Source organism: Cariama cristata, unplaced genomic scaffold, assembly GCF_000690535.1.
Source record: "Cariama cristata isolate BGI_N322 unplaced genomic scaffold, ASM69053v1 scaffold2371, whole genome shotgun sequence".
Lineage (NCBI taxonomy): Eukaryota > Metazoa > Chordata > Aves > Cariamiformes > Cariamidae > Cariama > Cariama cristata.
The window spans coordinates 89,524-105,900 of NW_009600845.1; the positions used below are offsets into that span (position 1 = coordinate 89,524).

General features: G+C 38.8%; 1 protein-coding gene across 1 annotated transcript in view; it reads left to right on the forward strand.

Moving 5' to 3' along the window:
* ASPH (aspartate beta-hydroxylase) overlaps positions 1–16,377 on the forward strand; it is a 99,828-nt gene that overhangs the window by 74,719 nt on the left and 8,732 nt on the right. Inside the window, exons 21-25 of the mRNA XM_009710179.1 lie at positions 1,257–1,355; positions 2,132–2,221; positions 6,708–6,845; positions 13,290–13,425; positions 14,292–14,383. Coding sequence (XP_009708481.1) covers positions 1,257–1,355; positions 2,132–2,221; positions 6,708–6,845; positions 13,290–13,425; positions 14,292–14,383 — 555 coding nt within the window. The remainder of the gene's footprint in view (positions 1–1,256; positions 1,356–2,131; positions 2,222–6,707; positions 6,846–13,289; positions 13,426–14,291; positions 14,384–16,377) is intronic.

A 16,377-nucleotide genomic window follows, 5' to 3' on the forward strand; every position in this document is an offset into this window, starting at 1 on the left:
ATTCCACTGACTGCCAGGCTCTTGTGATCCTCACAGACGGAGGATCTATCCTGATAAGACCATCTACCTTTATTTTAAGGAGAGAAGAGGTGTAACAACAGATTAACTTGACCATGTAATGGAGATCACATAGAGCTACAAATGATATTGAATATATACATCATAGGAACGTGAAGCTGGAACGTAGATCAAGACATTCTCTAATTTTCCCCTTGGCTGAGGCAGACCAAATGCGCTTAAATGACCTCAGTAATGTTGGGGGTAGATGTTTCAGAACTCAGGCCATCCAGCTTCACACCTCCTTTCCCACAGCTCTCCCTGTACTCACAAATCTTTCTCTTGCACAGTCCCCATGAAATATCTGTCTCTGGGTATTTGCTTATGGATTTTCCTTTCCTGCAAAATTAAGCCAGGTTAATAACTCGGACATTATCTGGATTTGTTCAGGGTACAAAGTCTTTTAGCTTAAATTAGCATGCTAGGTCTTGGTCTTGGTCAAGTAGCGCAGCACACAACTACGCAAGAATGATTTATCCATCACCTTCTAGTGTGAAAGCACATTGAATCACTACTGCATTAGACCTCGCATTACCTTCTTTCTCTTGGCCAGGAAAGTGTGAGGTCTTCCAGAGAGTGCTCCGGTTTGCCGTTGTGCTGAGAATGAATGGCCTTTGCGTTCCAGGGGTTGCACAGTCCCGTCACGCGATGCAGGCGTTCTTTTACAGCATCTTTCTAAATTGTAGTCACTGTGCTACGAAGCATAGTATATGTTCTCTTCCCAAGACTAGTTTGCCACCAGTAGAAACCTATCTAATTTTAAACTATTTCAGGTATATTTCTACACTACGCTTCCTGTGACTGTGCTGTAGATGTTTTCAAGAGCGGCTGCTTTCCTTCAGATTAGTCAAACTGTGGATAGGTAACTTAAGTGTTAATGACTGGTGTTAATTCTGTCACGTAGCATGCTGTACCTCAAGAAAGAGGGTGGAGAAGGACGGACAACTGAAAAATAAAGCAATTCAGAGATTCCATTTGGAATAATTTTATTCCTGAGACTTTAAAGTTTGGCTTGTAATGGGTTTTTCTAGAGAAGCACAAAAGTGAACGGGGAAAACCAAGTACAGCCAAGCCAAGAATTTATCCGAGAGGCAGTGTTGGAAGAAAGTGTCATTGCATCACTAAATAGTAATATGTGAATGGGTGGTTAATTTGCATAGCTCCATACATGCACATTTAATTCATTTGCTCTCAAACAGGTTCTAAGCCTGGCTCCAAATGATGGCTTTGCCAAAGTACATTATGGCTTCATCCTGAAGGCAGAAAACAAGATAGCAGAGAGCATACCCTATCTAAAGGTATTTTTCTTTTCTCACCCACAGTAAATGTTCTACCAGTAAGAAATAGAATTGGAATGTATAAAACATGTCAAGCTAGAAGTGTACTAATTACAAATCACAGTTTAAGCTATTTGTTGGAGTTATATTGCTATATAACTGGAGTGGTATTGCCTATGAACTGGAACAAGGTTGTATATTGAGACTCATCAATTCTTAAACATCAAGTATTTGTTGTATTAGTGGTTAACCCTAAGTACACAGCTGTGAGCCTCAAATTGTTTTGAGGTTGGCAGTATGCTGGAAACTTAATGTTCCTGAGAGATCCAGAGAGGGCTTGCATGTTCTTCTGAATGTCTGGGAAGAAATACTACAAAATAAAACCTTAATCCAGCTTTCTAAAATGCTTGTGTATGTGTTTAGAGGGTCAGGGGCAAGTGTCCATCTCTGAATACCCCTTTATCTTGGAGGGACTAAGGAGAGAGGCCATGGGATTTGTAAAACTGATAACAATTCTCAATAACTTTTTACTGAAGTCTTGTATTCATTCAGCCTGAGTTCCAGGTTACCATGGTGGTTTTATTTTATCGCCAATTTTATAGCTTGTCTCTTGGTGGCCTACTTACAGCAATCAAATGAACTCTTTTAGAAGTCCTATTGAAGTTTCTTTTATATCTTCTGGTTTGTTTTTTTGTTTGTTTGTTTTTTGTTTACTGTGGGGTTTTTTTGGTCTGTTGATTGTTTTTTTGGGTTTTGTTGTTGGTTTTTTGTTTGTTTGTTTGTTTTCCTTTTTTTAGGAAGGACTAGAGTCTGGTGACCCTGGCACAAACGATGGACGCTTTTATTTTCATCTGGGTGATGCCTTGCAGAGAATGGGAGACAAAGAGGTATGCATTTAACGTGTTCTTGCTTTAAAGTTGAAACCTCTCATGGACTACAGAATCCAGAAAAACCTTTAACGATGGGCTCAATGTTGGAAACATGAATAGTCACATTGCAACAACAATCCAGCATTTGTGTAAAGAGGTCAAGATGAGCACCAGCAAAAAATCTACCATTGGCGTGACAATACCATCACTTAGGATCCCTTGCTTTAGAATTAACTTAAACTTTTGAAGCTTGCATGAGGCAGTTTGACCCAAGGGACGAAACATTTTTTTCAAAAATTCAGTGAAGCTGATTTACTTGCATGAGGCAGTTTGAACCAAGGGACGAAACATTTTTTTTCAAAAATTCAGTGAAGCTGATTTTAGTGTGTTTTCTGCTCCTACCACTTACAACAAAGACTTTAACCAGAGTTAAGAAAAACAGTGACATGTATATCGCCGTATGGAAGTTCTCTCATAGCTCTGGTCTAACAGCATTTTGTAAACCTCCCTTCTTTCCCAAAGTGACCTTGATCACTAATGACTATGTGATAAAAGAAGACCACAAGAAGACTGAATGTGTGGGCTGACTCATGATATTTGTTCAATAATTAAATTAGCAAACAGACCAGAAAAGCAGAAATTTGTGCAACAAATCTGTTACATGCCCAACTAAAACAAACATATGCCACCGGAAGCCATAAGAGTTTCTAATTTGATTTAAAACCAACTTTAATTTAAAAGCCAAATTTAAACGTGTGAATTAGCACTACTGTAATGGTAGGGGGAGCAAAGGGCTTTTGTTGAAGACTGTTATTAGTAATGAACTTTACTATGGACATGAATTTAAAAACAACAACAGCAACAGAAAAAAAACGACTCAGGTTCCTAGGTGGGAAATACGAGAAGAATAAGCTTAAAAAAGCATGGTTGAAATAGCCATGAAAATCACTGCTTTTTAATTAGTTATCTAGCAATATGTCCGAAATATTAATACCTAAAATACTGTAAAGAATGCTGACCTCTTGAGTATCTTGGCCCAGTCAGCAGGCGGTTCTCCAATATGACCTATAGACAGGTGGGCTATAGTGAAGCCTATGTATTTGGTCTTTCTCAAGCCTAGTTCATCAGCTTAGCTTTCTTTTATAAATTGTGGAACTTGTATTACAATGCGTTATACATACAGTAGATCTAGAACGTTCAAATGTAGTAACATTGGCATTTTTTAATTTACATTGCCTTCTCTGAAATACTCTTCCAATGAAGGTTTTTTTCATTTCAGAGTTCATTTACAATTGAGAATTAGTTGTCCTCATTTTACACTTAAACACACATGGGCATGCACGCGCACGCACATACACACACCTCCAAAGTCTACTTGCACGTGTGTGTGCTCTCTCTCTCTCTGTCTGACTCTGTCCTTCTCTCAACAGAAAACCAAAAAGGAAATCCCTGTATGCTTTCGTGCGATATTCTGGGTTGAATGGTTGAGCCTAGAGCATGCCATTACAATGTTTGACTAAAGATACCACACAGATGTAGTTAACATACATAATCCCAATCCTCAGGATAGTTCCATGTTGACGTTTATGGAGTTAATGGTCAAATGTACTGTAGACAAAGTTTTAATCAATGATGAATGAACTTCTTAGGATAGAGGAGACTTAAATTTATCAGTGGAAAGTCCACTGTTTAGCTAAGGTTTTCTCAATGACCTTGCTAGACTTTCTGAACTTCAAGATGTAATCAAGGAAACAGATCAGTTTTTAAGGAACACATGAAACTGCTATCACTGAAGGTTTGTTGAAGGTAGATATTCATCTATTAGAGCTAAATTAGGAATTATGAATGTGGTCTTGGTAAGTGTTAGGGGAACAGTGTCGAGTATGCCCTTTCCAACTACAATTTGATAAAATGCCAAATTGACTTAAAAAAAGATAGCTTAAAACTGTGGAAGGTATTACAGAGCAAAGTGCTGTTCACACAGAATGTATAAACTGAGTGCATCTCAAACAATTTCTTTCCTGGAAAAGAAGATACAGTGTTGTAGCTCTCCCGAATACTACAGTAGTCATTATTCAGTTTTTCCCCTGCCAAGATCTGCGTGAGAAAAGAAAGGTTTCTCATGGAAACTCAGGACTAGAAAGGATGAGTGAGGCAACCTAACCCTGCTCCATAGCGTCAAAGGCAACCTCATTGCACAATTCTTCTAATAGATAAAGATTAACAGTATTATACATCGTGATTATAGATGATGGATCTTAAAGAACAGCAACATTCATACTCCTCAATCAGTGGCTGAAACAAGTAATTCATCCCCCTTATCATTTGGGCTAACTCCTGGCATTGCAAAAGGATGCAGGCAGTCGGCATGAGCAATCTATTGATATCCCGCTGCTATTACAACTTACATCTTGGGGAATAGACGTTATCAATCATAATGCTTCCATTTCAGAGACTTAACCAAGATAACATCAAAATTTAGAGATTTACTGTGTATACCCAAAGGTAATACTGTTTGGGTTTTTTTTTGACCCATTCACGATTTTACAGAACTTCTCTAGGAAAGAAAGATGAAAGCTTATATATGGTTTGTTGTTATTCTGTTCATCCATGCTGCATTTCTGTACTTCAGATAAATATTGTAAGGCAACTTCCTATTGCAGCCTTTCCTTCACACTTCAAGAGAGTTATGAAGATCAGAGGACCACATGTTTTAAAAGCTTGAAGAAAATTTGCGGACTCCCAAAAAATAATCTATGGTTACAATACAAAAAGTTACATAAAAAATTTGAAAACAAAACCACCCCAAGTAGTTTCTTACCTTGTATCTGAAATAGAAGATCTCTGAGATGACACCTGGAAATTTTTAGAAATAATCCCTTACATGAAGAATTTCCAATAGCTTTTTGTAAGTCTTAGTAAGTCACACACTGTTCTTGTGGCCAATTTGTATCCAAAAATGTTTTATTTTTCCTTCTAGTTTACTGGCTTCAAGGTAAACATAAATAATAAGCTGACATGAATTGTTGTCCTAGAGATGTGTTTATTTGATTGTATGTTTTGCTTTCCATTAGACCCCATACATAAAATGGTTCTTCTTTAGCTTAAGAGTTGGTACTGTGGATTTTGTCTCAATAAGTCTTTTGGTTTAGCCTTCAGCTCAAATGTGGGCAGATTAATGGACAGCTGTCATATGCTCATGAGTTAAAATAGGAGAAATGACTGTCTTTGAAAAAATCAATCACAATTAAAATACTTAGTCATGCAGGGAAACTACCGTACCAGAATGCTACTGGGGACAGTGTTTGTCTTGTCCGGATTTTCTGTACTCCTGCTGGGAAGAAAAGTGGAGGTTTTGGGTTTTTTGAGGAGAACTTGGCAAGGAGGTGGGTACAGCCAGGGAAGGTGGCCAGCGGCAAGGTGTGGGGGGAGTATTATGGACTGGAAGCACAAGGGTGAAATTATAGGCTGTTTTATGTAGAGTGAGATGAGAACAGGTATCAGGTTGGGTGAAGGAGTGAGAGAACACGGTCCAAGTTTGGATGAGTGACGCCTAGGTGGAGGTGAATTAGATAGGTTGCAGGCTTGAGAGGGAGCAAATTTCAAGCGTTGTAGCTAGAGAGGGACCCTGTGCCCGACTCCAGGTGACAAGGATTTTGGATAGTTCCTATTCAAGGCAGGGATTGCTGCCAGCTTCAGTCCCTCTGCTCTGGACTTCTTATCCTCATACCTCCCTACTTAGCTGTCCTGTCATATCCTTTGTTGTTGTTGTCTGAAATACTGCAGCTGTAGCAGCAATGATGGATAGGAAGGAGGCAGCTATATGTAACTGGCTCTGTATATGGTTCGTCACAGTGCCACTCATGCTGGATCTTTTCTTTCCAAATATCCCATTTTCTTCCTTTGCAGGACCTTGCTTTGCTGCTATAGAAGGGTAAAGCAAGTTGTGGAAAGGAAGAGTAAGACCTAGTAAAAGATCTAGTTTCTACCATGCGTGGCAACAAATATTTGAAGAAACTCAAGTGCATATATGTATTAGGTAATTAAGTAACAATTGAGATCCACAGTGTCAGCAGTGCTGTGAGGATGAAAACATCTCCAGTGGCAGCAGAAAGCAGTCATCTTTAATTCATAGGTAGAGAATTGAAACAGAGGAAACAAGGTTGACCAAGATGAGGAAGAATTGGATCTCCCAAGTCCTAGGATAGCGCCTAGATTACTGACCCATATTTGGTGTGAATGGTTGTGAGAAGATGATCCTGTTTTGCTAATGTTGGGTTGGACAGCCTTGGCCGACTGATCTATTTTGGGATTAAGGGGGTGGGGTTGGCTATGGTTTGGTTTTGTTTTTTTTTCCTTAAAATGTTTGTTACTACATTACGTTAGAAGAATAACCCCAACATCCAAAGAGACAGTCTGTTACTTTATCAAAAAAGCGTGTTACTTTTTTTCTGTGGGAGCTTGGCTGATATGAATTTGGATGTTAACGACTGCGATCTTTTAGGCATACAAGTGGTATGAGCTCGGGTACCAGAGAGGTCACTTTGCATCAGTTTGGCAGCGCTCCCTCTACAATGTCAAGGGACTGAAAGCTCAGCCTTGGTGGACAGCGAAGGAAACTGGTTATACGGAACTGGTGAAGGTAAGGGAGTTTGTTTCTGTATATTTTGATTTATTGTTTTTAATAACAACTATAATCTAAGGTATTAAGCAGGGAAAATGCTAATCTGTAAGGTCTGAATCACTGCCTGCGAGTGCCAGACACCAATCTCAGACTGAGCACAGGATTTAACTAACATACTATAAAATGAGCTCAGGCATTTTCAAAATTGAGAATGGGGACAGGATGGCTGAAATGATTAATAAATACAATGTTTGCATGGTAGACAACCGTAATGTCTCAAGTGCAAAATGACAACAAATTCTGGTAATGTCTGGGGCATCCGTTGTGAATTTTTAATTAGTCGGGAAAGGCTATGTATTTTATCCCTTGTGTAATACCCAGTGACTTCTTTGGAAGCTTAAGAGAAACAAGCATTGATTGCCAGTGATGGATTTAACAAAAGATAGCAACATAACATTCAAGTTCTTTAAAGTTCTGTTTTTATTTAATGCAAGGCAAGTAGTCTGGTTATTATTCATAATAACAGTTTGTGTTTCCAAAATTGCATGATTTTTATTATGTTGGTTTAATTTTAATAATTTTTAAAAGTTTAAAAATAAAAAAGGGAGGAAGAACCTTTTTTTCCCTTGGATGTTCTAAATATTGGTATGTGGTTTAGCAAAATTATTCTGCACAAATAATTTAAAAACATAAATGTTTATTTGCAAGAGACAAGTTCCTTCAGAGCAGTTGTTTCTTTATACTTAGTTACATAGCATGTGAAAAAGCCTACTATGAAAGGATGATTTTATTTTTAAAAAGAATTTTAAAAAGGAAGATTACTCTTTCTTATGGTTTCGATGGCAGTATGAATAAGGCTAGGAAATTTAGATTAAAGTGTGATTCTCCAGTGTAATCTTAGTCACACAAAAAAGCAATTAGCCATATGGACGAGCGTTTGGGAAGATCTGAAATGCTCATGTATTGAACTCATTCTTGAGGTATGTGTAGGAATAGATACTTCTTGCTATAGAAGAGATGGAGAAACTGGGAACGTATCATGCTTTTGCCAAACAAAAAGGAAAGAATATATATTATTTTAGTGATGTAGAGCTATCTGCAGTGATGTTTTACAGTCTCTTACATGTAACCCATGCGAATTGCTAAGTCACGGAAGGCAGCGGTCCCTTCACCTTTAGGGTGAGGAGACGAGTCAGCTTTGAAGGGTGAAAGAATTCAGTTTCCTGTTATAAAATAGCTGGGGCTCCACCTTGAAGGGATTTTTTTTCAGATGGATCAGCCCATATGGTTTGGATCAGCATCCTGCATGGCTCCTAGAAGAGCCGTTCAGAAGTCCAACAAGGACAGACATTCACCCCTGACCTCCACAGCACAGCTGCCTCTCTGAAATGCAGTCGTGCCTCTTCAATCCAGTATTTGGTGGTAGATATTTTAGCTGTTTTATTAGTAATATGTCATTGAATGTGCGCTAAATTGTGGCTGCTAGTTTGCTTACATAGGTATCATAATTTGAGGGTGGTAAGATTCACATTCTTCAAGGTAACAGTCACAGTTGAAAGTATAAACCCAAAATGTAAGTTAAATGCATGAGCAGGAAAAATATTTGTATTGTTGTTTCCCCCATAACTCAGGAAAGTGCTTGAAGTTTTGAAAGAAAGCGGGTTTGATTGTAATAGCATGTGATGCTGCAAGCAAAATTTGAAGTCGTATATCCGAGAAAGTGGCAAAAAATCATTGAAGACGTTGGTTTTATTCATTTCTGAAATATTCCAACTTCTGCACGTTTTAGTTAAAAAAAAATAAAATTCCCTATTCCACAGAGCAAAAACCAATCAGTAGTTATTTCTGACTGCTTTGTCTCATTACATTCCTCTTACATCTGTGCGGGATGTGTGGGAAATGCTACCAAATCCCGGTGACAGCATTTGACATGGAAAGCTGCTGTATGAAGCGCTGGAGGCCCTGACCCTCTCTCCCTGTCATTAACTGCTTGTTGTTAAATGTGAACGAACTATTTTCAATATCTTGGTAGCTTAACAGTGCTAACTGAGGATTTATTCGTGGCTAACTGAGGCACTACTAAAGCCAGACTCTCTGGCAGCTCTTTTTGGTTCATTCTGTTGACTGCCACAGCTGTGGTCAGTAGCATCTCATAGCACAGACCTGGCTTGATTTTGTTATAAAAGTCGTGTAGTTCCTTGGGACTAGAGATGGAGCTGTGAATTTTGACAGTGCCTTGATCTTCCCACCGAAAGCTGAAGAAAAAGTTGTCTCTTTTTCAGTATTCTCAGTTTAATAAATTCCTCCTGAGGGCCATTCTGCTCACCTAACTGTAGTCCTACGGATGCAAGGCAGATTGTCCACGCTAGTGGTCTCATTTACAGGTCAAAAAGGACGTATTTCCAGAGGATGATTCATTTTTACTGTGTTAAATAACTGTCTAAGATGGCATGTCTCTCTTTCTGGTGTTAACTTCCCTACTGCTTTACTAAAAAATGAAGCCTAGACAACTAATTTAGGCCTGAGGTTCAACTGCCTGATGGGTAAGATTAAAGAAGACAATCTCACATTTTACATACTTCCCTATTACTTGCTTGCCTGGATGTCTTAAGGAAGAGGGTTTGCGGTTGGTTGTTTTTGGGGGGGATGGGGAAGACTGAGAATATCTCGGTGACACTGATCGGGACGTGTATGGTGGTGGTAAATCTTGGTTAGTGGTACTGTGCTGAAGGGAAGTGGATCTTTGCGTCTCTCTAGCTGCGGCCCATTAAGGCTTATTAAGTTTTTTGTACTTTCCTTGAAAGGACAGGAAGGGGCACCTGATTTCTTGGGGAGCAGAAAATATAAACCTTTAGATTAGGAAGCGTGTGTCAAGTGATTTAGGTAGAAATGTTCTGCTGGTGTTTCTGATCTACAGTATTTCAGGCCTTTGGATCTGGAGATTCAAGAAGCTTGCTTTCTTGTTTGAGCTCAGCTAGAAGGAAGCCTTACTTTTATCTTTGAAAAGCTGTCCTCTTCCCTTGGGATAATTAGCTTTCCTCGGCCAGCCTTACTGAGTCATTGCATCGTTCTCTGGCACCTTTTGTAGAACCTCAGTATAGCATTATTCTATTATGGTGCTCATTTAAAAAAATAATAAAAGAGGTACAATGATATTGGATCCTAGAGACACTTAACTAGTCTGAAATGAATACATAGGTAATGACCTAAGTAACTTTGTCCTTTCCTCACGTTGTGTCCTTTGACTTCTGGAAAGGACCCAGAGGATGCTTTGCCAATAACGTACTACAGTGAATAGCTGATTGATTAGAGTAGATCTTGTATTGTCAGTTTTCGCTGATGGCTTAGATTTTATTAAAAGTTTCAAGTGCAGCAGGAAGAGCTCAGAAAGAGAATGAAAGTACTGGCAACAGCACATATCCATAATGTTTTCTGTAGAGTGACAGCTAGGGCTTAATGGTTTAGCTAATAATAGCTAAATGTTCATATTTAATAGAGAAATTAAATTGTAATGTGCATTTAAAGTGTGGCTCGATGCTTTAAGGGGAGCCTTGTGTTGAAAAGAGCAGAGATGATGCATACAAGTGCTGATATTTAAGCACTGTGAGTGACCGAATGGGTGCAAGGAATCTATTTTGAAAGGTTTAAATTACTGCCCCTTACTTGGAGGTCGTCAGCATTGCCCAGCAGAGTCGCAGTAACTGACCCTGAATACTCTCCAACTCTATTTCAGTAACAAAGTGGAATATATTGAAGTCTTCACCATGGTTTTATTTTATAGTCCAATAGATTAAAATGGACACGTGGTCAGTAGTTATGCCTCACATGACGGGCAGTAACCTCTTAATCTCTGCCTGTTTCATTTATGACCGCGCTTTGAAATGGTTTGACTGCACAAAGGATACTTTTAATATAATAGTCACACATAAAAATAAACCAATATTAAGAAATCCCTATTTAAATATAGTAATGTCTTTGCCAATAAAATCTACACTATTGCCAGATGTAAAGCAGTTGTAAACTTCCATTATTGTTAGGAACTGTATTTAAAAAGCCATATGGAGGTTTATGGGAATCAGCTGCTAGGAAACAAGTACATATGCTCCCAATGCTGGTCACCACCTGATTCTTCACTTGGAATCAGGATATTGCACCAAATATATTACAAATTTGTTGCTCTAACCTGAGGCTTAAATCTCTACATATCATGGGGCATAAGCGTATTTAATTTTTTTCTGCAGATACCACCTCTTGGATAGAGAGCTGTAAGTCCAAGTCCTGGACTTGGTCATTATGTTTTAATGATGTTTTGCGTTCTTACCATTCAAGGTATGCCTAAGAGTCTGTAAAACCAGGGAGACCAAGGCTGATCTGTGTTTGAACTCCCCACTTGATTTCTACCTAGGAGTTACCTATTACTCATAGTAAAGCACTATCAGTGGGTTTTATAGATGAGGTCCAGGGTTTCAGGAGTACAGAGACGCTACTGATTTCAGGGCAAGTTATGTCTAAAACCATTAAGGAGTTAGTTCAAAATCAATGACATATATTGAAATCACTTCATATCCAACATGTTGGAGAAGGAGCCTTAAAAGACAAGGACAAACACCCACCTTTGCAGGTTACCTTTCAACCTGTGGCACTTGTGAAGGATTAGAGGTGACAAAGCAGCCGTTGTCTGCAACTCCTTGGACCACAAGTGCTTCTCGTGCATCATCTTCTCTGCATGGGTGAATGCTCCCTCTTACCTTTTTTCAGATGAGGGAGTAGGAGGAGTTTGAGGAAACAGAGAAGCACTTGTAAAGTCTTTTAAAGTTTCCCAATTTTGTTGATCTGTATCGCTTTGAATTGAGGTCAGTGTAAGTGTAAGTTATTCTTTTCTTTCTCTTCTCCAGCCAGTGCTAAAATCGGGTACTCAAGCTGGTGTTTCCTTTTGTAGATATGGTAGTGCTGAATCAGTGCCAGCACTGTTCCCATATTCGTCTCTGATTAGGTGGAAATTTTCAGTCTGTTTTGTACTCTGCATTTTGAAAAAGTCAATTTTCCAAAGATACTCTAAAAAATACATTTCTACTTAATGTTAACTGTTAAATGAGTGTTATGAAACCCATTGGTGGGAGAGAATAAGGTGAATGCACCAGGAAAAATAAGTGCTGTTTCCCTTTACTGATGGATGAGAGAGAAAACAATTTGCTACGAAAAAGAAGAGATGATGGTATTAACAGAATTGCAATCCTCATTTTCATAGGTCTTAGCCTACCTAAAAATGTTCTAGTGGGAGAAAGTCGCTGTATTATAGACAGCATGTTCTAGCCTCTTATATCAACATACAACCTATTTTGTGGGATCAGCTTGTCTCTTCATTGAAAAAACTCAAGTGGAAAATGCAACTGTTTAATTTACATGGGGAAGGCTAATAACCATATGGAGTTTTAAGGCTAAAAAGGGGCAGTTATATCACCTAGTCTGATCTTTGGAGTTTTAGTCAGCTTTACACATCATATAAAGAAGTAGTGTGGGAACACACCTTAGCCTGTTTTCAGTGTGAAATTGATTGAAAATGTCTTACAGAAATGCTTTGTTCAAGGGCACAAAGGAAAAATGAAAACTATTCGCCCAAAATAAGGTTTAGTGAGCAAAGTAAGCGGCTGAGGAATGGAAGTTACTTTTATCCGGATCCATTGTTACACTGTGGCTTTTTCATTTATGTTGCTATAACATTAAAATGACTCATTATTGGTAGAATAAAAGGTTTTCTAATCTGTCTGATTTTTACAAATGTAATATCAGAAGGCAGCAGGGAACAGAAATTTTAGTTCTTCTATGTTGTGGTTTTGGTATGTACGAAGTACGAGGCAGCTTACACATTTTTAATGGTTGTGTCCATAAATCATCACCTGACATTTCAAGTTGTATTTGATCTTTTTCAATAGCATCAGCATGTGCAAGTGAATCTCTGCAAACCTTTTTGAAGGTTTAAATCATAACTTTCAACTTAAGTGGTGTATTTACATTTGTCCTCTTTGAACCCTAATGCTCTGCCAGCGCCTGGAGTTCCAGGTTACGTGAGTGGTTTTCTAGTTGCAGGAGTGCTTCCAGGTAACGTGTGCGGCATTTAAGAAGATCAGTACGCTTTTTAGCTTGCAATACAAAATGATCTCTTAAAGGACCCTTAGGCTAATCAAAAAGCAAGTCACAGTGCGGCCTAGTCTGCAAAGAAGCTGGAGATTATTGAAATTTTACCATCTCAATGTAATTGAATCTGAGGAGTGCTGTGAAAGTTGTTTTTCCTGCCTTTAATGTGTCAGAAGGGAATTGAATATGAAGAAACTTGATAATGATGATGAACGCTTCTTTAGTGCTTTTAAATTAAAAAAGAGTTAATAATGGCAGGGAAGAATAAAAACGGTACTTAAGGCCAAACGCAGTAAGTTCTCAGTGCAGTAACATGGCTCTCAACAGTCCTTAGAAAAAAACTGGAAGCTCATTCGGGATGAAGGACTTGCTGTGATGGATAAAAAAAGAAGCCTCTTCCTGCCTGAAGATGAGAATCTACGAGAAAAAGGAGACTGGAGCCAGTTTACCTTATGGCAACAAGGTAAAATATTTTGTATTTCTTCTCTTTCCCCAATTTCACTTTCTCAGATTAAGATAGTGTAGTAAGGAGTGGCAACACAGTTTTTTCCAGAACTGTTTTTGTAATCACGGAATCTACAGAAGAAGGAAACTAATAAAATAGTGTCTGGGACTCCTGCAACAGTCAACAAGAGTTCTTTTATTCTAAATCGTGTTGTCCCCAAGCACTTCTTAGAATCCCTTGAGGGTAATACTCCTCTTCTGGCAGGGCTGCCCACATTTTGCGTGGTAATGTGTAGTACAGACCAGCCTGGAGGAAAACAGGAATGTGGGAGAAGGCACGTCATCAATATTGTGGTGTTAGCTGGGTGAGAGATGTCATTCAGAAATGGTATGAGCAGAAGAACACAGCTTTAATAAGCCTCCTGCCCCGTCCCTGAGCCGGGCAGTGGCAGGCCCAGCTATTGGCATGACCTTCAATTCTTACAATACTCTGCATATGAAACAGTACTGTAAAATAAAATATGAAAAGCGACTTATATCAAAATACAATCTGGTGTTGAAATGGTATGATGTTGGTGGCATTTTTCATCTTTTTTTTTTTTTTTTTTCTATGCAGCCTCATTGATGATTGTACTTTTGGAATCGTGTTTAAAAAATGGTAGAAAGCCTGGTCTTCACAAATAATTTAAAAGCAAAGATGGGCAGGCGGCTCTGATATGACAATGTCTAAGTACTTCTGTTTCACAGTCTGCAAAATGGGAATAATAATGTTTACCTGTCTTTCCTTGCAGCTCTTTGACAGCTTATTTGCTCTTCTGCAAAGCAGAAGACAAGGAAATGTTTGTTCATTGCTCTTACCAATGCTCTATCCATTATTTTCGCTAGGAAGAAAAAATGAGAATGCTTGTAAAAGTGTTCCGAAAACATGTGCTTTATTGGAAAGATTCCCGGAAGCTACTGGCTGCAGAAGAGGGCAGGTACCTGACAAACCGCTTCATTTTTGCAAATTCCTGGTGCTGGGAGCAGGTGATTTTTGAGGAATGTGTATAGAGGGATGCAATGACCTCGGTGTATTTAATGATGCCTCAAGCACACAATGAAGGTAACGGTAAAAGTATGCCCACTTCTAGCCCTCAGCAAATACAAGGTGTAAGTATGTTAGCTGAAACTTTTCTATGGAATCTTTAGTTTGAGCTGTTTTACCTTGTGTTCACTGGGAGCTTGTGGTAGGTGAGTAGTTATTTGCCATGGGTCAACCAATAAGTAAGAATGTGCTAAACCTTAGCCCTAAGTGACCTGGTCTGACTCACAGCTAACCCTGCTTTGAGCAGCAGGTGGATTAGGTCCTTTCTAACCTGAATTTTCCTATAATTACTCATCTGAACTTTACAAGACGACTTCAGCGAGCTCACTGTGATAAACTTCAGCCACCTCCACCAGCCTGACTGCATTAGACAGAAGAATGACCTCACGGGGGCCAAACAACAGTACTGCTGTCACCTGCTTCTTTCCTAAAGGTTAAGGAAGGCAATTGTACATCCTTGAGCCATGACCTTGAGTGCCAACAAAGTTTGTTTCAAGTGCCTGGTCTACACTGACTACTCAGCTACAAATTAACCTCATTAAATCATGCAGTAGACGTATGTGGTGTGGAGCAATACATACGCAGCAAAATGTATGGCCCAACACAGATATCGTGTGATTCTGCAGGACAGAATTTTTCATTATTCTTTTTTTCTTTTTTAAGTTATTATATTTTATCTGTAATGACTACATGGCAATAACCTTCATGTTGCATAATTAAGGATGCAAGAGTTGGAAAACACAGTGCTAGCATAATCCAAATTCAGAGCCTTGAGAGTAGGTGTTCAGCTTTTTCATCAGAGCCTTGCTTTTGATGTGCAGAAGTGCACTAGATGGCTACTGCTGTGGGAATGAACAAGGCTATTGTTTCACTGATTTGTTGCAAAAGCTGGTTGTAGTGAATATAACTGATGAGAGAGGTCATCATGCTCAGTGTGACTAATAGCAAGAAAACTGCTTTCTGTGGCATCCACAGCGGAAATGGATCTATCCCAGGGAGCAAAGTTTTTTTGGAGCACTACTGTTTTGTTCATCTTTTTTTGGCACCCCAGATGTTATCACCAGCATATGGTTTGCGGAAATATTATGTATTTACAGCTATGTAGTCATGTGTTTTGAACATATAAAATGTAAAATAATCTGAAAAAATGGTGCTCTAGAACTCTTTACGTTTTACATCCAATACTAGGGGATGTATAGGACAATTTTGATTATGCTAGCTGTGCTTCAGATTCTTACTGGTAAATTAAATGTAAAATATCACCTAATGTCTATTCACGTACTGAAGCACATGGAAGCAATGGAAACAAACACAATCAGGAAATTAGGAATTCTGTGGTAGATAGACCGTTTGGATGCTTTGGGCATCTCATGAATTGAGAAAGATAAGAAATGTAAAATAATTAACTACCTGCTCAGTGCTGCTGAGGGACTGTGTAGAGTAATAGCAAGCGATCATATTATTAAAAATGGCACCATTCTTCTTAAAAAGAGCAATAAACTAAGAGTAGCGTCGGTGGTTTTAATTCTGGGCATTTCTTAACTCTTCAGAGTTTTACATTACAACCATAGTATAACTCACTGGTAGTTCAGGACTATTTATATGTAGTGCTTGAATACAGCGCATACATGTAATTCATAGATATATCTAGACTGATCTGTGTGAACAGATAACATACGCAGCAGTAATCATTCCGCAGTGCTGGTATATTAACATTAAAAAATTTGTTTCTCTGGGATATTAATAACTATCCTGCGTAGCCAGTTATTTGCATTGCATTAGGGTCTGACAGGGCAATCAAGTTTAACGTATCTCGGTGTAGCTGAGGTGGTGGGTTGGAGCATCTGTGTTTGCCATGGCCACTGGACCTTATCACTTGCTGTCGTA